Source organism: Mustela nigripes, chromosome 12 (assembly GCF_022355385.1).
Source record: "Mustela nigripes isolate SB6536 chromosome 12, MUSNIG.SB6536, whole genome shotgun sequence".
Taxonomy (NCBI): Eukaryota; Metazoa; Chordata; class Mammalia; order Carnivora; family Mustelidae; genus Mustela; species Mustela nigripes.
In genome coordinates this window covers 60,626,185-60,650,420 of record NC_081568.1, presented here as the reverse complement: position 1 = coordinate 60,650,420, position 24,236 = coordinate 60,626,185, and the positions used below count along the sequence as shown (strand labels likewise).

At 39.8% G+C, this 24,236-nt stretch overlaps 1 protein-coding gene across 7 annotated transcripts in view; it reads left to right on the top strand.

Annotated features, from left to right (window-relative positions):
- The window catches only part of FBXW11 (F-box and WD repeat domain containing 11), a 121,900-nt gene that overhangs the window by 86,564 nt on the left and 11,100 nt on the right, over positions 1 to 24,236 (top strand). For all 7 annotated transcript variants that reach the window (XM_059417356.1, XM_059417362.1, XM_059417360.1 and 4 more), the window contains 7 exons: positions 5,117 to 5,303; positions 6,213 to 6,303; positions 14,111 to 14,248; positions 17,928 to 18,046; positions 19,061 to 19,310; positions 21,975 to 22,093; positions 23,996 to 24,106. In XM_059417356.1, the coding sequence (XP_059273339.1) occupies positions 5,117 to 5,303; positions 6,213 to 6,303; positions 14,111 to 14,248; positions 17,928 to 18,046; positions 19,061 to 19,310; positions 21,975 to 22,093; positions 23,996 to 24,106 (1,015 nt within the window). The remainder of the gene's footprint in view (positions 1 to 5,116; positions 5,304 to 6,212; positions 6,304 to 14,110; positions 14,249 to 17,927; positions 18,047 to 19,060; positions 19,311 to 21,974; positions 22,094 to 23,995; positions 24,107 to 24,236) is intronic.

The following is a 24,236-nucleotide window of genomic DNA, read 5'->3' as shown; positions in this document are numbered from 1 at the left end:
TGAGTGTCATTTCACTTCAGTTCTGTCTGAATCTTTAGGTTTGTGTATTTCAAGTTAAAGACATCCATTGATGTTGCTATTGCTGTCAGCAGTTGCATTGTTTTTTCTTTCAAAAGGTTTCTGATTTCAGATTTTACAACTAGATCTGTGACTAGGAAGGGACAGCAGGAGTGGTTGGGGAAGGAAGTTTCTTTGCAGCTGCTCTTCAAACTGTGTCTCTGAAATAATGAAAGTTACTGTAATTGTATGATCTAAGCAGCTGTGTTAAAACTGGCTGTTGTCAAGGGCCTTGAACTGATGTTACACAGTTGAGTTTTATTTTGATACAGTGTTATTTACATATTGAGCTTTGAAATTTGTGCCTTTTAATTCTTTTAATTTATTATTGAAATTTTTCCAGACCTTCATCTGGTGCCTGTAATTAGCAACAGAAGCACTTTCGCAGCACTGTGTGTGCCCTATTCTGGCCTCATTTTCTGAAACCATAAGGTGTCCCCTTGTTGCCTTGGGAAGGGGGGTGGCGGTGAGAGATGGGGGAAGTCTTAGCAGGATAGAGCCAGGGAGAGCCAGATATTGGTACTTAAGAAATGCTTAGTTTTAACACCTCAAAGCACATTTTAGCCGGGGCAAATGGACCCCCTTACTCAGTAATTTCTTTGTCCTGAATAGGCTTGAAATGAGAAGGTTACATGGTCTGCATGGCTCTGAGGACAGCTATTCTAAGGTGTTCAGATAGAGGTGGTGGGATTCCTCTACCCTCAACACATAAGGAATTGAGACTTAACACCAGCAGTGGGCTTGGTGCTTTGCTAGAGGAGGTGCACAGCATTTTCTCTGCAGCAAATAGTAAAGAAAGGCAACATTGCTTCGCTTTTTGATCAGTGATATCAGCTCAGGGGATTCAGGGATGAGGGAAGGAGAACAGAGACTGACATTTAGCAAGTACCAGTTCTGTTTCTGGCTCCTTAATAACCTTCTCCTGTTAACTTTCCCAGCGAAGACTAAGTAGTTCATAAAGTGAGCGTACTGAGAGCAGAGGTGAGTGTCAGAGGGTTATTGTGCAGATTATATTAGATCATCCACTGTAGCCATTGAATATCATTCTTGTTTTATGGAAGACAGATCCAAAAAGTAAAACTGATGTGCTTCAACCCAGGTTCCCAGGTTATCTGACTCTACAGCCAGTGTATTTACCAAGAGACTAGAAGATGCTGCGTCCTAGAATGATGTTATGAATTTCAAGTATTATCCAAGGAAAGTAAATCTCATAGATGTTATAGACACTGTACCGAATTGGAGTGATGGCATTTTGAAAGAAGAGGAAATATGTGTTAGAGATTTCCTTTTTTTTTTTTTTTAAGATTTTATTTATTTATTTGATAGAGAGAGCAAACACAAGCAGGGGGAGTGGGAGAGGGAGAACCAGGCTTCGTGCTGAACATGGAGCCCAATGCAGGGCTCGATCCCAGGACTCTGAGATCATGATCTGAGCCGAGAGCAGACACTTAACTGAGCCACCCAGGCGCCCCAGGTTAGAGATTCCCTTATGCAGAAACTCAGTAATAGTCTAATGGTGAGCCATTGAAAGGGGGAAAAAATCAAAGAGGACTAAAAAGGGTATCATGGCTATCAAGCAATAGTTCCCAACCCTTCAGAATTCTCTGGGGGCACTTAAAAACACAGATAGTCCTGGTCCTCACCATCTAAAGATTCTGTTTCAGTAGACCAGAAAAAAATGTCTAGGGAATCTGTTTTTGTTGCTTGTTGTTTTTGTTTATTTGTTTTAAAGATCATTTGCCCTAAGTGACTCAATTAAAACCATACAGGCTTCTGAGAACCAGCTTCTAGACCACCCAACCAGGTGAAAGATTTGGATGATGCTTTCCCAGTTCATAGGTGGTGGGGATGTTGCAGTCATTGAGGAAGTTGCATTGAAAAAGCAATGATCTGATGCATTCTTGTCTCCTATTCATTTCCTCTCTCAGAGAGCAGGGGACTCACTGGGGTAATTAGTTAGGGGTGTGTTTATGACTAATTAGGGGGATTTGGTTAATGATATGGAAATAAACCAGATCTTGAAAGGTGAACATGTTCTCATAGGACGTGTAGAAGATAGTCAGGTAGGTATCCAGAATTAGAAAAATTCAGAGAAGAGCTAAATCTATTAGCCCATGGCTCGAAAAACTTAAAAAAAAAAAAAAAAGGAACATAGAAGTCTGAGAGATTCTGAAATTTGAAATTCTTGTTAGTAATTTGTTAGTCCTAGCAGTGGAGAGCTACAAGTATGACTGTATGTGATTGTCCATGGATTTTCCTGATTTTAAAGGAAAAGATGGAAGGAAGGGGCACATGTTCATGGAGATACACAAAAAGGAAACCAAAGCTCCTGTAAATGAGCAGACCTAAAGACGTTGTGTGCCAGGATAGTGACAGGACCTGTAGTTGTGATTTTCAGAATTGTGGAGCATTGAGAAGAGGCAGAGCTCCTGAGTACAATTGTGCCCTTTACGTCTTGTACAAGTATGTTCTGTAGCCCTGCGTGATAGCACCCTGAGATGATTTTAAGAACTAGAGAAGTAGAGATGGGTGTGTTATTTGGGGGATATTGGCTGATAAATTTAATGTTACACTCTAGCAGACCTTTAACATAGATGATCAAAGTTAAATAATTTGCAGCTGAAAAGACTCTGTAGGGTTCTGTAAGCCTAGAAGGATATATACAGAATATTAGGAGCCTGAGAGGATTTAGGGATTAAGACTTTTCTGCTGATAGGGATTTTATTATTTTTCCCTAATGAACCTGGGTTATATATGTTTAAAAAAAGGGACACAGAGCAGCTACTTGCAACTTGTAAACAAAAAATGTAATACCAACTTTATGGAGTAGGCACCAGCAAGAAAATACAAAGAGTAGCCACACCAAATTCACCTAACTTTGGGGTGGGGGAGGGGGGTAAGGTTATCAGATTAGTGAGTCAGAACAATGTTGTGAAACATTCATTGTTTCAGTGAATGTTTTTCCAACATTCATTGAAATGTAGGGTCTTTATATGGGACAGAGTTTCTCCAAATATTCCAACAATGAATAGGGAGACTTTGGCTGGACAATAGTACATCCAGATGGTTACAGAACTAGTGACTCAGTATTGGTATGTGTGAGTATTTCATGAATGGACCCACAGAAGCCTGGATAGAAATCTCTAGAATCATGGGTGCTGTCCTTGGTTCTGATCCATTTAACATTTTTGCCAAGAACTTGGGATAAAGACTTAACTGCATTTGACCATCATGCAGATTTTTGGTGTGGAATACCCAGTCTTCTGGAGGATGGAATCAGAATTCTAGAGGCTGACATGGAAGGGTCAGATCAAGCTTCAAAGGTGAATTATAGCAAGGATGACTATAGATTCCTGCATGAGGCTGCCCTTAATCTCTCCATTAGAACGAGGTGGGGTGTTAAAATAGATATTGTTGGGGAACAGGCCTAGGAATTTATTTTAACTTATTGCCATCTTAGGAATCTACCGTGATAGGACTACTAGATAAAGGCAATGTAATTTTCGCACCAACTGTAATATAATGACATGTACAAGAAAAGATCGTGGTTTCATTGTAGTCTTCATGATCAGATCAGAGCTTGGGTATTAGCTCTAGACTAGAGCAGGGCTATTAGTTTATGAAAGGCTTGTAAACCACAGTCATCAGAATAAAGTGTCACTCTCAGAGTTGAAGACAACATTAGTTTGGAAAGCATTTTAATGCATCATCTCATTTTGATATTTTCAAAATAGAGATTATCCCCGTCTTATACAGATGGGAAAGTTGAAAGACTTACCTGTATCCTGCCAAGTTAGTGCTGCTATATGGCTTCTTTTTATCTTGAAAAAGAGAGCAAATATTAATCCTGTATGGTGTTTTGTTGTCTTTAAAATCTTTTCATAGAATTCTTTTATTTGATTCTTACTGGTTGTGTGAGAAAGGACAGTGGTTACTGGTGATTACCATTTTGTAGCAGTAAAAGACCAAGGGCCGGTTAGGTTATATTTCAGTATTTGTTTCATGTCAAAGAAGTGCTACTTGGGGAACCTAGACTTGAAATTGAAATTTTCTGCCTATATGTTTAGTGTTCCCACCACTGCAGTAGGCCTGGGCTTTATGTTTTGTAGCTACAGGGGACTTGCCTAGAACCACAGGCTGGGAGTTTGCAGGTGGCCACAGTGTTGACCATGGTGATTTCCTTACTAGATGGCAGTGTCAGGCGGACTCTTTATCTTGGTTGTCTTTGGGAGGACCCTTGTGAGGTGTGGGATAAGCCTCTTAAGGGTGAAGAATTTGTAGACATGTGTGGTTCTTGCTTTTGAGGATTTTACCTCCATAAGGAAATGAAGAAATGATTGACAAAAATACAACTAAGGAGACCTGACTTTAACTCTTAACTTTTCATCAGCTTTTTAAGCTGTGTCGGTGTTTCACTTTGTCTCCTTGGCTCCAAGGGAGTCACGTAGGTTGTGTATTAAGAGGGTGATTTGTTACAAGAGACGGTAAGTCAGAGGGAAAAGGAGCGAGATCAGAGTTGCAGTCTAGGCTTTACTACTCTATAGTTGTGAAACCTTGAGGACTTTACGTCTCTGCATTTCATCTGTAAAATTTGAGGAATTGCTGTCCTGTAGTGGTTTTGTAAGAGGGTTGTGTAAAAGAAAATGCAAGCAAGTCTTTTTTTCATAGTATCTGAAAAATAGAAAACCGTCCAGGATCGGTTTTTACAGTCAGGAACTGTTATGAGAGGCGCGCGCACACACACACACACACTTTTTAAAGTAAGTTCTGTGCCAGACATCGGAGTTGAACTCAGTGACCCTGAGATCAAGAGTTATGTGCACTACCCACCAAGCCAGCCAGGCGCCCTGCCCTTGATTGTTTTACCTTCAAAACTCAGAACTAAGAAGAAGCATATGTATTTATGTACTCATGCACTTGTATATCTGCAGAACTTTTGCTATTACTCAAGTATGTTACCTGGTTTAGGATTTCTTTATTCCTTGTCCCTTTACAGGAATGGTGACTGGCACATTTCCATCTCCCTTCCCATTCCTTCACTGACTTTTCTATTTTGTAGAGCAAGGCTTAGACCACATAGCAGAAAACATTCTTTCTTACCTGGACGCCAGGTCTCTGTGCGCAGCAGAGCTGGTATGTAAAGAATGGCAGCGAGTGATCTCTGAAGGAATGCTTTGGAAGAAGCTTATTGAACGAATGGTGCGCACTGACCCTCTATGGAAGGGGCTTTCAGAAAGAAGAGGGTGGTAAGTTCTTGGATTGCCTGTTTCCTTGGAAAAAGCTTCCTGGACATGGTTCAGCTGCCCAAATAAGTAGTTATACTTGCCAAATGTGTTGCCCCATTTTCAACAGGTGGGGAGAGGAGTGTTCTGGAGGGGTGGCGGGGGGTGGACGGGTGGGTGGGAGTTAAAGCTGTTAGAATAATTCCTTTTGCAATGCATATTTCCTTTACAAGTATTAACCGCTAGGAAGTAGTATATAGTTTGAATGAGTAATTTGGCTTTTCAAACCTATTTATTTATTTATTTTAAACCCGTGTATTTATGGTTTTCCTTTCACACTATTCTTAGGTGATGATACTATTAGCAAGAGATAGATAAGAAAAAAAGAAAATATGAGAAAGGCAAATAACGCTATTTGCTATTTGTCACTGCTTCTGATTAAAGATACAGGAGGCACAGTGGGCAGGAGTTTTCAGATAACCCATTAACTTATATATAGCTTTATAGCTTTGTACATCCATGTAACCTGGTCCAGTTAGCACAGAGAGTGTTACAGGTGGAAGTACAGGTCGCTATGTGAGTAAGGGTTAGGGCTGTGTATTCTTCAAGGGAGGAATTTTGATGTGTATCAAGTAAGGTTTTTCACAAAGTTACATTAGCATTTTTTATTAACTTAAAGAACGGAAGGCTATATTAATATGTGTTGGGTGTTCAGGAAATAAAAGGCCAGGATTATGATACGGAGCTGGAAATGAAAGTATGCTTGTGTCTAACGTGTGATTTTTAACGGTCAGAAACCCTGCTTTTGAACTGTTAAAGTTCAGTGCAAGTCAAAAGTCTTGAAAGATACAGTATCTTTGTAAGCACCATGTTTAAATAAAATTCACCCTTTTATGTGCAAAAATGTAACATCTGTTTGTTTTTATTTGCCAGGGATCAGTACCTGTTTAAGAACAGACCTACAGATGGCCCTCCCAATTCATTTTATAGGTCATTATACCCAAAGATTATCCAGGATATAGAGGTAACTTAATGATTTATCTGTTTTATGGACTCTTTGTGTCTTGTTCTCAACTTTTTATGTTGCCTTAGAGTGTTTTTTGATCTAAAAACATGGAGCTAGTAATTTTTTTAAGTTGAACTCTTGAATCAAATATGTCATAATCGGTGTATAATCTGCAGCCATTCTTCAGAGTAGATAATACCTTTTAGTAAAAATGATCTCTCTTTCCTGAAACATGAATTACGCCTGTGAGGTTGTCAGTTAATTAAAACCTGAACCCAAAGTCAGCTTTTTATTCTAATTTGATAAATTTTCCAAAATCCAAGGCACGGTTTTTCAGGTCAGCACTTTTACATTCTTCAGCCATCTCAAGGGAACTGGAGAAGGCATAGTCTCGGCTTCCTCTGTAAATTTCCCATAACTTTTTTCATAAAAGTGACTCAAATATGATTCTAAGCAATAGTTAAGTGGGTTTTATAGAGCAAATTATGCTCCTGGATTTTGGATGTGAGTGTAACTTCACCAGACCAGTAAAACTCTGTAAACTTGATGAGAAACATTGGAGATGTTTGATATTATTCATGTGTTCTAATTAGTTCAGTTTTATTATTTAGCCCTTTTCCTTGAACCAGGAAAGACATGCACAGGCATTTCTCATTAACTCTTTCACATGTGTTCATGGCAGGTCTCAGTTACTTCACTATTTCCTCCTTGGTGAAAGGCTTAGCCTATGCTAGGCAGTGCTGTATCACCCATAAAGTTATACTCAGTTTCCCAAATGTGAAGTAATCCTCTCCTCCAGGTGATGGACATAAAAGTTATTGTGCCAAAATTCATTATTGGAGAAACATGCGCCTTTTGGGGAGTCCCCTTTTCCCCCTTTAAGACAGATGTGAACTGATGGAATCATTAGGCTAATGGTAAATCTCAGTGTGACTGGAATATCATATTTAAAACACAAACCCTTGTCTTGAGTATACAGCTCCCTAAAATGAACTGTAAAGTAATCTCTTAGGGAAAGCTAAATAATAGAAAACTTCTGCCTGACAAATCATAAAGTTTAGGAATTCATTGATCCATTGGCAGCTCAAAACTTAGAATAAATTGCTCCTATAGTGTAGGAGCTGAGACACAGTGTTAACTTGAATCTTACGTTGAGAGGGGTGTGTGTGCGTGTGTGTGTTTCAGGGGAGAGGGACTGTCTCTTACTCCAAGATAGTTGTTCTCAGATATTGCTTGTGCATATATATTAGAAACTATATTACTTTTTGCTTTTTTCCTCCAACTATTCTTTACAGAGTACCTCTAAATTTCCTTGAATAATTTTAGAAGTCCTTTGTTATGAGAAGGACGATGTTTAAAGTCAATATTAATAAATGAGAACTCTGGAAGAACTTTGATCAGGTTAAAGGTTTTGGTGACATAGGGTATTTTATTTAATCCTCATGAGTGCTGTTTTAATCGATAGTATGAACTCAGTATTCTGGAGCATGATAGTATGTGACACTACCTACCATAACCATTTCCTCAGGCTGAAATAATACTTTAAAGTTAGTGGAGGAGGCAGATGTGAGGGTAATGGAGCTGTGGGGGAAAACCCCATTTGATGCAAAACCTCTACATCATGGTGGTCTACCCGGTGATTCTTAAACTGTGGTTTGGGAAAACCCACTGGTTGGCCACAAGAGTCTCCTCCAGATTTTTGTGGGCTAGATCTCTTAGTGTAAGGGATAATGTTTTATACTTTGGTATATTCACTAATAGTAGTAATAATAAAAGATAATGTGTCACACATATTAGAGTGTTCACTTGTGCTAGATTCTTTGTGAAGCATTTTATAATATACTTTTTCATTTAACTCTGAAAGATACCTTGAAAGGTAGGCCATGGTCTTATTTAAATTTACGGAAACTGAGACACTCAACAAGTTTAAATAGCCTGCCCCAGATCACATAGCTAGTGAGTAACAGAGTCTGTGATCAACCTTATATTCTTCTGTACTTAGTACAACTTTCTGTATTATGGATTACTGGTACCTCATCAAAATAGAGATCTTTACCTCTGTTTCGGGAGTATGTTTTACTCTGTCTAGGGCAGATGCACATGTAGAGAGTTGTATCGGTGATCTGTGGATCAAACAAATGGAGACTCAGGGGCTTGGCTCTTGACCTTATGGCTGGTATGAAACTTTTAGGCAGAATATAATAATTACTGTACCCACTTTTGAGCCTTTGTAGTATACTATGAACTGGGTTGGGTGATTTACATAGATTATTGCATTTAATTCTTACAAGGTACATATTATCCCCATCTGTAATAAGGGGAAACTAAGACTAAGAGAAGAGATGGGAATTTAACTGAGACCTGTCTAGCTTTAGGCTTAGTGTTGTTGTTTATCATTTTCAAAGTTGGAAAATCCAAGAAGTGAAGGAGAAAGAGGTATGTTGTTGCATGCCTGTGGACTTTGCAAGGTGCTCTTCTCATCTTTCCCAATGGTGTGAGTACTTAACATCCTTGAAAAAAGGGTGCGAGTTAAGATAAGATTAATTGGCCTGTTTTAGTTCCAGTTATGGGAAAGGTAGTACTTTAAAGGGTTTTAAGCACAATGCCAAAAGATAAATTACAGCCTGAGTGCTAAGTGGATATTTGTGCCCCTCTTCCTAGTTGCCCATACACAGCTGCAGTCTCCTTGTGGTTCCCGTGGGCTTTGCAAAGCTGCCAGTTGACAAACCTTTTTCTTTCTTTTTCTTGCTGTGCTTTGACTGCTCTGTTTTATGTACTCGCTCCTCTCATCTGTCCATTCCCAGATTTGACTTTGATGAACAGATGACTTTCCTTTTCACTTTAACTTACTAGAAATTGGCTAATTTTTAAGAAAAAAGAAGAGAATCTAGCTCAGTGAGGCCAATCCCCATTATTCAGGAAATGAAGATGTGAAAGATGAAGTCTGGGGAGAATAAATAAGTATTCTTCGCTTTCTGCAAAGGCTCATCTTTCATGGGTGTTCTTGCCACACAGAGAGAAGAGAGGGTTTAGAGTACCTCTGAGGTGAGAAGGAATTCCTGGAAAACCCGAGGCACATTCCTAAAGGAAGCAGCCATGTTTCCTCTACTATCTAGAGTCTCAGTTCTTCTTCCTGTTACTGGTGAGCTTACTATTAGGTACTTTGCTACAGTGATTTAATCTAACCCTCAAATTTTCAAAACAGATTCTTAGTCCAAAGCTCATGCTCTTTTCATTCTACCAGCCCTCCCCCACTCCCAGGCATCTTTCAGGAGTGAGATGGAAGTTACTATAATAGACTCCAGTCAGTCAGAATTCTATGTCTTGAATTTGGATTTTTTTCTGTTGCCATCTTAGAGTAGTGGCAAACTCTTTCATGGAATAGGTTTTTACCCTCTTTTTATTCACTGGATTCAAGTCTTTGAAGCACTCTCCTTGGAATAGACCACTGGTAAGATGATGTTGTGTTGTATCGCACCTTTTAATAAACCACATTTTATTCAGGGAAAGTGGGGAGCTTTTTTGTGGTTTGCAAACTTGATATTAATATTGTCCTGACCAGAAAATGCTGAGACTTGCCCACCCACCCAGTTGTGTTTAGGCTTCTAAAAATAATGTTATTCCTCCATACTCAGACATCTGTTTTCACTCTATTGCCAATTTAAATGCCGCTGTATACTCTGTGTATCATGGCTACTTTCCCAGTATTTTGAAAATTTGCACAGGGTAAGGGGATTTTACAAGTTCTCAAAAACACGAAATATTCCTCTAACAGTAGCCGTAGCCCACGATGTCTAAGTGAAATGGCAGGTATCTGCATAATTAAAGAGGTGCACCTGTGTATGCCCTGTATCCCTGCCACTGGAGTTCATAGTTGAATTGCACTGAAAGGCTTAGCCTCTTCCTGGGAATGGTTAGGGAGGGCTCAGGGCTCGCAGCATTAAATATCAGCCTAGACCGAGACAGCCATTCCTGACATTTCGGTGAGAAGATTTTTTTGGTCACGGCCTACTCCTTTTGGTCCGTGTTCTCTGCAAACAAGGGAGAGCATCACTGATATCATTTGAGGCACTGTGATGAGCATTTACATGTGTAATCTTATTTGATCCTTACATCAGTTTTGAGGAAGTAGATGCTATTTTCCCATTTTTACAGAGGAGGAAACTGCAGCTCAGACTGTCCCAGCTCATTTGCCAAAGCTGCTAACTGACTTAGGTATTTTCTATACCACAGTGGGCTGCCTTCCATTTTTATTTATTTGACAGATCACAAGTAGGCAGAGAGGCAGGCAGAGAGAGGAAGGAAAGCAGGCCCCCCGCTGAGCAGAGAGCCCGATGCGGGGCTTGATCCCAGGACCCTGGATCATGACCCGAGCTGAAAGCAGAGGCTTTAACCCACTGAGCCACCCAGTGCCCCTGCCTTCCATTTTTAAAGGCCCAGTATGTATGTATGTATTTTGAAAAGACCTGGCTTATAAGCATTCTAGTAAGAGTTGAGGTCATTAAATATGGTGGTAGTAGGTAGTATTTCGGGCAGGCTCAGCCAGCAGCAAGTGCCACTTTCTTTTGTGGGTGGCCTGGGGAATTGAGAAGAGTGAAGTCGGGCATTACGTGAGATTGGTGTGCAGCAGAACGATCACCTCCCTGAGCTGGTTTAGTGTCCCTTTCCTGGCATTTTTGAAACAAACTATGTGTTTGTGTTTGGGATTCAGGAACCTAATAATTTTTTTAACACAGCCCTAAGTGGGATCTTCCTAAAATGAACCATCAAGAATTATCTGGCAGCTCTTTTCTTTTAAAATTCAGAATTGTATTTTAGAAAATTAGTCTCTTTTCTGAAGTTGAGAAGCTAAGCCATTTCCTATTTCTTAACTTCCATTCAGCTTAGAACAAGAGCCTATTATCTAGCAGAGCTTTTGAGAGGTCCTAGCCTCTGCTGCTTGTTGGAGGGCCAGAGAACAAGGGTATGGCTCAGCCTTTCACATCAGGTGGTGGTCTCTTCCCAGACTCCCTGGGACTCTCAGGGAGTGTGTTTACCCCAGGCTGACCACTGCTTCAGCCCAGCTCATCTTCAGTCCTTTCTGCTGTATATTTAGGTTTTTAGGTCTAGTAAAAGACGGTAATCAAGTCACCCAGTTCTAGAAAACATTTCCAGGAGAGGGGGAAATTCTTTTTGTTATGGGGATTCCTCCACTTTCACTTTTTACATTAAATTATTTTTTTTCTGTCTCCCATGTGATAGGATAGTCAGTATACTTTTCCTTTGCATTGAAACATATAAGAGCTACTTCAGTAATATCTTAAAGCAATTGTTTTATAATTAAAAACAGCTACATGAATTTTAAAAATAACCTGATATGTATATGTAAGATATATTACAGAGTCAGCTTTGTAATACTTTGGGTTTATATGGAGTCATGCATTCTGCAGCAACTTTGAGCCCTTGTAGGGTGTGGCCCAAACATCAGTAACCACGGCCAGGGGTCTCTGGCCACGAATAAGACTTAGAATACAACTGTCTCGTAAGTCACTGTTTTCCTGGTATGCTTAACTTGTGAGGTGGCTTAGGCAACTATCTAAAAATATGTTAGTTCTCTAAATGACTTTAAGCATTGAATTCAGTTTAAGGAAGTCCTTTTTTCTGGACCCCTTTTCAAAAAGTTGCTTATGCATAACTATCTGTTACCTATGTCGGTAGCGGTAGCAGAGATGGGGTGAATTAATTTTGGGGGGATTTTGGAATGTGCTTTTATTTCTCACATTTTACAGACTTACTAGAAATGATGACGCTGCCTGAGAAGCTCTGTCTCGGTAGCAGATGGGCAGATGAGCATTCTCTCGCTCCTGGCGTCTCCATGGCCCCACCTTCATCCCGGTGGGTGTTGGAAATAATGTGGTCCTGCCCTCTCTCAGGGTTGTACATAGGAGCTCTTTGAGGGCAGGGACTAGATTTCCAGGCTCCTGTGTGTTAAGTACAAAAGCCACAGATGATGAAACATTTTCCTTTTTTGGCATATGTATATCACCACTGCCAGCCTTCCATTTCTTTTTCTGTGAAGCGAGGATGGTACTATCGGCTGCAGAGTTGTGATGATTAAATTAGCTATAAAATGTTAAAACACATAACAGTACCTGGCACAAAACATTCAGTAGATTTTAACATTTTAGAGCATACAGAAGCATACCACCTTCAACATAAGAGGAAATATAATTTGTTAGATGTCAGCAGAGCTGGTAACTTAAGTGCTTAATCATGAATGAAGATGAGATATGTCACCTTTCTTCAGCAAGCAACTAATTAAATTTTTAGCTACTTGGATAATTAACTACTCAGAGATAATCTTTCGAACCATATTCTGAACTCAGGTGTAACCAGTTATTTTAGTCCAAACGGTTTGTTCCCTAATTTCCAGCATTTGGAGTTTGCACTTTGGTTGTTCTTCGTAGAAATATTGTGTCCTTTGATCCTCAAAATGCCTCATATCCACTACCAAGGTCAGGTCTTCAAGTGCTCTGGGTATGACCCACCTTCTCATTAAACTTTTCCCACTAGTGGGGAGCCTGGTGGCTCAGTTGGTTAAGCGGCTCCCTTTGGCTCAGGTCATGATCCCGGGGTCCTGGGATCGAGTCCCACATTGGGCTCCTTGCTCAGCGGGGAGTCTGCTTCTCTCTCTGCCTCTGGCTGCTTGTGCTCTCTGTCTCTCTGTCTGATAAAGAAAGAAGGAAAGAAAGAATCTTTAATAAAAAAAAAACAAACAAACTTTGCCCACTAGTGTGAAACCATAATACTGTTTATCTCGGTAGGTGTCCTACAGCACTTAGAATTTTAATCACTCATTTGGCACTCACATTTTATCTGGAATTGTTACTGATCTTATGCTCTGTGTTCACTGCCTCAGTAGCTAGGACTATACTTCTTTATAGACACTGCATATTTTAGTGGAAAACATGGACTCCGCGTCAGTATGAACTGGGTATGATTTCCAGCTCATCCAGCTACTAGTTTTGTGGCCTCAGGAAATTAAACTCTTTCCATGTTTGTAAAAGGGAACTAAGAACATCCTTCCAAGTTTAATGTGTGGATCGTTTAGCCAAATAAACATGTTTAGAGTATATCCAGTTCCAGATACCTGTGTCCCTTGAGTGGTAGCTTCCTTGAAAGCGGTATGCATTCTGTTTCTTCATCCCTAGTGCTTAGTATGGTCAGTATTGGGGAATAACATAGCATCTCGGTAAATGTTGCAGGAATGATGAAAGAATGAGAATCCAGGGTGGAAATGTGCCATTCTTATTCTAAAGGACCTTTCAGTGTGGTAGAAGATTAAAAGTAGTTATGAAATAAAATTCTTTCTGTAGTAGTTGGCATGTAATGTTTATTCAAGATCTTTTCTCGATGATGAAGACACTGCTTTGAATAGATACATAGATTGTCAGTATATGCTTAATGTTGGTGGTGGTCTTTTGACAGATATTTTAATTGGCATTAAAGAGTGACCCCGTGAGTTACTGTTTATTTGTATATTTTGGGTGCAAAGAGCATTCTTTAAACATAATGAGTTCTGTCTAGGCCATTTTTTTTTTTTAAACCCAACTCAAACTCATTGGAAATCCTATCACGGTTGCCAGACAGTCAGGGGAGTGTTTGAGAAAAAACACTGTTGGGCTAATGTCTTACTTGGAAAAGAACATGATTCCTATCCACAGACAGTTATGCAGACCAAAATGGGGTATCTGGTATGCTGTTCCTGGAAGCAGCACTAAAGTCTGAAGCTAATAGAATAGTTGATTCACAAAAACTCGTCTGTTTCCTCCTTTTCCCTCCACAGACTATAGAATCTAACTGGCGGTGTGGACGACACAACTTGCAGAGGATTCAGTGCCGCTCTGAAAATAGTAAAGGTGTCTACTGTTTACAGTATGATGATGAAAAAATTATCAGTGGCCTACGAGATAATTCTATTAAGGTGAATGACTGTATTTTGTATGTTTTATTTTTAGAATTGTGGTTATGTGTTAGACACTAGATCATCGAATCTCTCCGTTTACTCCAGATTGTATTTTTATCTATTCCACTCCATCTTGGCAGCTGTCAGTGTGGTTCTGAAAAACTAGAGCCAGAGTATTTCCCTGTACTAACACCAGACCCCTGGATTGTCTCACTTCTTATCCTTCTCTAAGCACATTCACATTCTGTATTCTGTGTTTAGGTACACATTGAAAATATCTCAGTATCACAGCACTCTTGCTGACTTTGCTAGCTTGTGGAAGTGTTGCTTACTTGCCTGTAAATCACAGTCATTACCTTTTATGGGTTCTGAAAAGGCTCAGTTGATAGTACAAAAGAATGATAGAGCAATTTATATTTGTATGTTTTAATTCACTTTTCAATAGTAGATAAACTGGATCATTTCTCCATGTTTAATGTTTGGCAGCTGATCTGACAGATTTTGTTTTACACTGTTTGTAGCTTATTTTCTCATATTTAAGAAAACATGTGGGGTTTTTTTAACTGTTTTTTTTTTTAAGTTATAATTTACATACAGGAAAATTCGCTCTTTTTGGTGTAAAGTTTTATGAGTTTTGACAAGCACAAAGAATTGAGTTAATCATGACAGAAAATCAAGATATAAAACAGTTCCATTGTCCTCAAAAGTTCCCTTATTCAGCCCCTTTGTGTTTAATTCTTTCCCCTAGGCGCTGACCTTTTTTTAAAATCTTTTTTTCCTGGGGCACCTGGGTGGCTCAGTGGGTTAAGCCGCTGCCTTGGGCTCAGGTCATGATCTCAGAGTCCTGGGCCCGCATCGCGCTCTCTGCTCAGCCGGGGGCCTGCTTCCTCCTCTCTCTCTGCCCGCCTCTCTGCCTGCTTGTGATCTCTGTCAAATAAATAAATAAAATCTTTAAAAAAAAAAAAAATCTTTTTTTCCTGCACCTGTAATTTTGCCTTTTGGAGAGAATATAATATATAATATATAGAATATATATATATATATATATATATATATAGAATATACCATATATATATACTGTGTATATAGTATATATATATATATATATATACTATATAGAATATAGTATAAATGGACTCACACAGTATGTAGCCTTTTGAGTCTGGCTTCTTATACTTAGCGTGGTGCATTTGAGACTCATCATTTAGCAATAGTTGATTCCTTTTTGCTGTCTAGTAGTAACCCACTTTATGGGTGTACCTGCATGTGCTTATGCATCTACCTGTTGAAGGACATCCATGTTTCCGGTTTTCACAATTACAGAATAAAACCACTATAAATGTGTATGCAAATTTTTGTGAAAATATACGTTTTCAGTTCACTTGAGTAAAATTATAGGATTGGTATTGTTGATTCATGGTAAGTATATGTATTCCCTGCTAAGAAATGGCCAAACTGGTTTTCAAAGTGGCAATACCATTTTATATTCCTGTTACCAATGTGTGAGAGCTCCCTTTTTATGCAAGTTTGGTAGCCCTTGGTATTCTCAATTTTTTTCCTTTGATATTTACCATTCTAATACACTTACTGCACTTACACCTGTTTTTGGTTTAAATGTACATTTCCCCAGTTTACATTAAATTTTATTTATTTGACAGAGAGAGATCACAAGTAGTCAGAGAGGCAGGCAGAGGGAGAGGGGGAAGTAGGCTCCCTGTTGAGCAGAGCCCGATGCACCCAGGACCCTGAGATCATGACCTGAGCCGAAGGCAGAGGCTTAACCCACTGAGCCACCCAGGTGCCCCTCTTTGTCCATTTTTAAAATGGCTTCTTTGTTTTCATATTATTGCATCCTAAGAGTTCTTTGCATATTCTGGACACAAGTCCTTTTTTAAGATCTGTTTTACAAGTATTTTCTTCCAGTCTTATCTTTTCATTTTTTCAAGGATGTCTTTCACAGAGCAGAAGATTTTGATTTTGATGAAGTGTCACGTACCATTTTTTTCTTTGATGGGTTATGCTTTTGATGTCATCTCTAGGAAGTCTTTCATGGAGCTTTTTGACTCCGTAAATGTATGTCTTTCATTCACCAAATTTTAAAAGCCTTTGGCCTTTTTTTTCCCCACATATTTTTTTCTGTACCATTTTCTTTCTGTCTCCTTCTGAGACTCTAATTGCATAAATACTGGATCTTTTGCTATTGTCTTACATTTTCTCCAAACTCCCCGCCGCCATCTTTTCTGCATAATTTCTATTGGTCTTTCCTCAAGTTGACTGCGTGATATACCTCCTTCGTAGAAATTCATAGGATAGAGTAGCATAGAAAGGCTCTGAGAAATTCCACAGTAGAGACATCCAGTGTTTCCCAACTTCCAAGACATATTTGATCACAGAACTCTATTTTTATGTAATACATATTGATAGCCCTGACAACCTGTGGCTACAGGTTAGTTAGTAATAATTTTGGCAGTTATCCTTTAAGGAATAGATAGAAATGGTTTATAAGGACCTTATCCAAGTATAGACTGCCCATGGGGTTACATTTCATTTATAGGGCATGTCTTTCTGAAGAATTCTTTTATAGAGGCTACCATGTTTAATTTAAAATAGGCATGCATTTGATTTATAAGATGTAAATAGTAGAACACAGTTGTGATTTAGAGAGATTATCTAGACCAGTGGTTGGAAACCTTTTGTACTTCATTCTATACCAAGCCTGGATCACTAAACACTCTTTCAAAAAAAGTTGTTTTTGTTTTTTTTAAGTAGGCTCCACATTGGGTACGGAGCTCAATGTGGGGCTCAGACCCATGATCCTGAGATCAAGAACTGAGTTGATACCAAGAGTTGGACCCTACTAATCACTCTTTCAAAATAACTGGTTCTAATAGGTCAGAAATTAGAAACAAGCCCTTGCTATTGTAGAAAGTTAAATGTCTGCAGCACTTGTTACATCTTGGCTATGTGCAGTAAACTTGAGAGACACTGTAAATCATGTTTGTATTATTTTACAAGGGAAGAAATAGGTCCATACAATCTATTTTTAATAATCCAATCTTTAAAAAATAATTATTTCCCATCCGCCATTGTATGGGGACAGTATTGAAAACTTGGAGAATATTGGAAAGATTAAAAGAAGGGAGAAAAAGAGCACTCAGAGAACAAAATCAATTATTATTAACATTTTCTTCTCTGTTTTTCTTTTTTTAGTATACATATTGGTTATTTCACTATATAGATGGCTTTTATTCTAGTTTTTAAAAAACATTACTAAAACATTCTGTTCTGTCATTAAAAACTTTTCATAGTTTACTTTGACATTTTTCTGAAATGTCAAAGATTTTTTTATTTTAAAATTTTTGTAAATAAACATAATGGGTTAGGGATGTACATTTTTGAAGGTTCCTAATAGATAGTGTCACACTGTTTTCCAGAGGGTGAGCCATCTCTTTTCAGAATTTAAAAATTCCCTTTATAAGTCTGTTAAATATAATGAGTACAGTTTTTAGAGGGACAAAGTAAGCAAAATAGTACATCTGTTTTGGAAAATATTCAATATTGCCTCTTCCCTTTTTGTCATTTTCCACCTGTTTGAAGTTTAACTCCTCTTATTTATTATAACACAGGTCTGTTTTATGGTTCAGAGACAAACACATTTATCAGACTGTGATATACTATGTTGATCTTGTCTCAATAGATTTGGGATAAAACCAGCTTGGAATGCTTGAAAGTGTTAACAGGACATACTGGCTCTGTCCTTTGTCTCCAGTATGATGAACGTGTCATTGTGACTGGTTCTTCAGACTCTACAGTGAGGTGAGTGATTTGGCTTCACTGAACTTACATGTCTTCCAGGAGAAGAATGAGATTGCACCCTTTTCTGGCATAAGCGCACACATACTTTGTGTATGTTTTTGTATGCTGTATTTCAAAACCACTTTAGATGTCGGTTTATTTGAACAAAGTAGGCTGGAAAGCTAACTTTCATTAAGTAGGTCCTATTCTCATTGCTGTGTGTTACAGAGATGGCAGTGTACTTTTGTATAAAAGCACATGACCTAGTATTAGGTTCACTTTCTCCTGGAAGACCATGCTCCAGAAAAGTTGCCAACATGCTTAGTATCTTTTCTCGGACTCAGTGCTTCTAGGCCGCTACTTTTGCCTTATAAGCCTGCGTCTTTCCTCCTTTGCTCTGTGTGAACTTGTACTCTTGGGAGATGGGGTTTACAGAAAAGCTATAGCAAAAGAGGGCTGCCTCCGAGAGCCCTGTAGGTCGTGGATGTCCCCAGTTGGATGCTGGCTTTGTTCATAAAGCAGTTGGGTAAGTAGATGAGTGTGGAAATTGATAAGATGTCCTGACCTACAGCCTCTAGTTTGCAGTAGATAAATTAGAGACTCAGTGGTCTGTCAAAGGTCAAGAAGAACCTTAAGTTGGGAAGGTCCTCGATTCCCCAGCTACCACACTGCCTTCCCCCGGTCACCTAAGACTCCCTGCAGAGCCCATCTCCTTAAAGACTCATTTTGTTGTCCTCAACATGAGCTTACAAGCGCTGTGCCTGAATACTTGATGCTAAATAAACCTAAACCTGGGCAGAGCCAGTATTGGCCTTCCTTTCTTGAAACGCTCTCAGTACTTCTCAGCAGATAGAATAATTGCTTCTGGGGCTTCCTTTTAAGCACGATCTTAGGTGTCAGATCCTAGTCACCAAATACAAGTGAAGCTTGACACCTCCCCAGCCTACTACTAAGTATGGGCGCAGGGCACACATGCTAGCCTCTTTTCCTGGTTGTCTTAACAGTGCCACATTGGGCTTTTCTGTTCTCATGCAGAGTCTGGGATGTGAACACGGGTGAAGTTCTCAACACGCTGATCCACCACAATGAGGCTGTACTGCACTTACGCTTCAGCAATGGACTGATGGTGACCTGTTCCAAGGACCGCTCCATCGCTGTGTGGGACATGGCTTCTGCCACCGATATCACTTTACGCCGTGTCCTGGTTGGCCATCGTGCTGCTGTCAATGTAGTAGACTTTGATGATAAATACATTGTGTCTGCCTCTGGTGACAGAACCATCAAAGTGAGTGTCTTCAGTCATAACTCTCCTTATTCGTGTCCCTATTAGAATACAGGGAAAGTAGAGGTGGCTTTTACCAAGCTGGTACCTGGCAGAATCTCTGTTCTCTTCCATTTGTGCTTGATCCCTTGTGCTTCTGGAATCACAGGCAAGGTCAGAGGAAAGGGTCATGGGTCCAGGGTACAGAGGAGCCCTCTATTGCATGAAGCGACACTGTTGGTCACATTTTGAAGGGAAAGAGAACTAACTTGTGGCACATGTAGTGGGTGCTAGGAGCTTTTCATTGCTAATGTCACTCCATCTTTCCGGCACTCTTTTGAGGCAGGTACAGCCTTTGTTTTACAAAGGGCCTCGGAGAGTAGAGAACTGGGCTGGAGACGACACAGCGAGTTAGTGGCAGAGCTGGGATTCGATTTGGTCATTATTCACTTAATTTGGAGAACCTGCCATGCCATAGACCCTGGGCTGGGTGCTGGAGATAGAGTAATGTATAAGGCATACCTGCCATTGGGAAGCTCAGCGTGTGGTGGGTAGCTGGCATGAGACGAATGGCTGTAGTCTAGGGCGGTTCATGGGATGTGGTAGATGCACTGATTGCAGTATCCATATTAACTTTTTTAAATTTTAGCTTCTGTTTTTATAACAACTTTATTGAGATATAATTCATGTACCATAAGATTTACCCTTTAAAGCATGCGATCCAGTAGCCTTTAGTATAGTCATAGCATTAGCCATCACTAGTTTCAGAACATTTTCTTTGCCCTCTGTAAAAACCTCATACCTGTTGACAGTCAGCCCCTGTTCTCTTCTCCTGGTCCCTGGCAATCACTCATCTACTTTTTGTCCATGGATTTGCCTCTCCCCCATTTCATATTAATGTAGTCATACAATATGTGACCTTTTCTGTCTGGCTTTTTGCACTTAGTAGAGTGTTTTCATGGTTCACCCATGAATATTGTAGCATGTATCAGTATGTCATTCATTCTAATGACTGAAGGAAATTCCATTGTGGATGTGCCACGTTCTGTTTGTCCACTTGTCAGTTGATGGACTTCTTGATGGTTTGCACTTTTTATTTGTTACAAATAGTGCTGCCATAAGCATATGTGCAAGCTTTTGCACGGACATGCATTCTTAGTTCTCTAGGAAGGTAACTCTGGGTTTCACATTTTGAGAAACTGCCAAACTTGTTTCCAAAGTGGCTGTACCATTTTAAAATCCCACCAGCAATGTGTGAGTGTTTCGATTTGGTTCAGAAAACCTTTTTTAGGAGCAGCACTCGTTAGCATTCTAGAGTCTACTTGCTAGCCTCACAATTCACAAAGGTGGCATCAAACTAGATGGAGTGGTCTGGAAGCTGGACAAGTAGGGTTTGTATGTAGTCATTCACGCGCTGCTCAGTCACACCAATTGGAACAAAGTCACCGCTTGGAAGTCGAGAGGGTTTGGGCCTTTTTACAAAACAGCTGTTGCATAACATCAGCCTGGAGGGTGTCTCCATATCCTTGTCAGCACCTATTATTGTCTGTCTTTTTTATTGTAGCCATCCTAGTGGTCGTGCAATGGTCTCTCTGGTTTTGGTTTCCTTTTCTCTAGTGACTGATTATATTGAGCATCTTTTCAGTCCTTTGTGGCCATTTTTATCTTCTTTGGAGCAACATTTATTTAAATCCTTCACTAAAAATTGGATTGTTTTGGTTTTTTTATTGTTTAGTTGTAAAAGTTCTTTATATATTCTGGTTACAAGTCCCTTACCAGGTAAATGGTCTGCAAATATTCTCTTCCATCCCGTGAGTTCTCTTTTCATGTTCTTGATGGTGTTCTTTGAAACACAAATGACTTTAATTTTGATGAAGTCAGTTTATCAATTTTGTCTTTTGTTGCTTACACTTTTGTTGTCATGTCTAAGAAACCATTGCCTAATCCAGGATCACAAAGATTTACTCCTATGTTTTCTTCTGAGAATTTCATAGTTTCAGCTCTCACGTTTAGGCCTTTGATCCATTCTGAATTAAACTTTCTGTGTATCGTGTGAGTTAGGGGTCCGACTTCATTCTTCCGCATGTGGATATCTAGTTATCCTACTCAACTACAAATGCAGCTGGTAAAATAATTCAGGGCACTTTGGTTGCTTTGCGTCTCCTTATTTGGCTTGTAATATATTAAGTGTGTCTGTGAACATCTAAGTCTTGCAGATGGTTTCACAAAAGAGAGATTATTTATTCCACATACATAATATTAGGAGTGATGTGTCAAAACAAATGGAGCTGTTCAAGGAACTATGCTGGAAAAGAGGAGGATGTGAAAGGTGAAACTTTTTCACATCAGTTACATTGGATTTGACATGTCAGCTGGCATGAAAACATAAAATCTGGCCCACACTCTTCCTTCTAGGCAAGTGAATGTCTGAACCATCCAGGAGATGTTCTCTTTGTGAATATCTCAAGGTTTGGAGATTTCACAGCTTCCCTCTGTGTTTCGTTCCTGTTTCATCACTCCGCAGCCAAGAAAACTGTTTGCTGGCCAATCTGTCCCCCAGCCTCCGTACCATATTTTATAGTCAAGTATTTTGGTCATTCTTAGACGCTCTTATTTTTTTAAAAAAAGATGTATTCTGAGGGGACTTTTCTGTATTTATTCTTAAAATATTGCTGATGTGTTCTACAGGTCTGGAGCACAAGTACCTGTGAATTTGTTCGTACTCTGAATGGACACAAGCGAGGCATCGCCTGTCTCCAGTACAGGGATCGGCTGGTTGTTAGTGGATCATCAGATAATACCATAAGGTGGGTAGAAGTTGGTGTGCTGACAGGACAGGCCAATTTTTGCCATACTTTTGACTCCTCTCCTGGCCCTGACATTTGAAAGACTGAGCCTTTGGAGATAGATACTTCAAATAAAAGAAACCTTTATTAATCTCTTGGGCTCTGCAGACTGAAGCAGGTAAACTGATTCCCCCAAAACATGTGTTTTAGAACCTCCTCCACCCAAGCACCCTTAATACCAGAGCCCGTCAGAACAGAGGACACTCTGTCCTGACTCTCTACTTTTCCTGTCTCCCTCGCTAACAGCTGGGAGGAGCGTACTTTATCTATCTGTCTCATGCAAAGCCTGTGCTGCAGAATCACCTACTCCTGTCTTGTCTTATGTTTTATCTCCCTTTCTTCCTTCCAACACTCAGTGACCTCACTTTCTAATAAATATGACTATCCTTGTATTTAGTAAGAACTTCCCTTCAGTATCTGTTTACCAGTTCTTAGTCGTTTTCCCATTGTGCTAACATACACCAGTAGCTTTTTTATAATCAAATTTTTTAATGTTGGGGCAAAATAAAGATTGGTTTCAAGATAATTTTTAAAAGAAAGAAGGAAGGAGGGAATGAGACCACAACAATAGAGCTGATACTGCTGTGGGTTTTCTTTTATCATTTTAAGTTTTAAGGTATTATAAAAGTCAAGTGAGATCCTGAATCTTGGCACTTTGTATTACTTAACTCTTTCTGGAGTAGACAGTCCTTAACTTTCTCACTGGACTCTCTGAGGTTTTACAGAATAACACTGCATGTTTCCGCCAGGGAGGGGACCCCTTTGGAGTTAGTGGCAGTGCTGAATGGCTTTGTTCACAGTGGATTAGAGAAGCCGTCGTCACTGGCACTGATGAGAATATTTGGTGAGGGTAGCTGTGCTAAAATATTCCTGGGGCGGATGGTAAGAGCCACTGGTGGAGAGGCTGAGAAAAGCTGGTTACGGAATTAATTTGCCGACTTTGTTTTTGCACACGTTAGTTTGCTAGGCTTTCTTTTTGCAGAGTGTAGAAAATCAGTAATAGAAAAAATCTCAGTCTTCAGAATAAATCATACACCAAGAAAAAGGCAGGATGTAGTCTCTGGGCTTATATTTCTGAGACACTTCATATACCTAATGAGAGGCTCCCACTTTGACCTCCTAAACTGGACAAACGCTAGTATGCAGAATTATGTAGGAAGGGGTGTCCCTAAGCCTCATCTGGAGAGGGAGACCACCATACTGGTCCACTGGTTCTAACTTCAGTGGGCCTCACGGACTCCAGGCCAGAAGTGTCTGGGGTGGAAGCCTAATCTTCCGGCTATACATACCATGTCCTCCCTGACCCACCCACGTACATGCCTTTTCTTCCTTACTGCCTGCAATCCCTGTCTCCTCAAGGAAAGTCCTTGTTAGACCATTTGGCTCTATGGTTTCATCAATTCAGATATCAAGAGAGTACCCAGGAACTAAATACAATGGAAGTTTTCTTACCTCTTGATCTTATTTAAATAATAATACATGTGTATGATTTAAAAAACTGAATGAAAGAAAATACAGTAAGTAAGGCTTCTATCCAAATTAGTCCTTTTTTTTTAAGGTTTTTATTTATTTACTGAAGTAATCTCTACACGCAATGTGGGGCTCGAGCTCACTACCCTGAGGTCAAGAGTCAGATGTTCTTCCAACTGAGCCAGCCTGCCGCCCCCACAGATTAGTGCTTTAAAATACACAGATGGTACAAATGTACAGACATATCTTTCTACGTGGATAGTTTGGGCTGGGAGTGAGATAGAAACAAGTCCAGGAACGTGAAAATCACATATGGGACAGGTAAGAGGAACTCAAGGAGAGTGTGAATCATGTATGGGAGGTTGTTTCACAGAGATCTGTTTTACTTTCCAGGCTATGGGATATCGAATGTGGTGCCTGTTTAAGAGTCCTAGAGGGACACGAAGAATTGGTCCGATGTATCCGGTTTGATAATAAGAGGATTGTCAGTGGGGCCTACGATGGGTATGTATTTCAGATTTTTCAGTGCACCGCTGTCACTGTATCTAGAGGGAAAATGAGCACTGTATATTCAGCAGCCAGATACTTGCCGACTCTGTGTTAGATCCTTTCCGTGTAACAGATGGCAGATGTC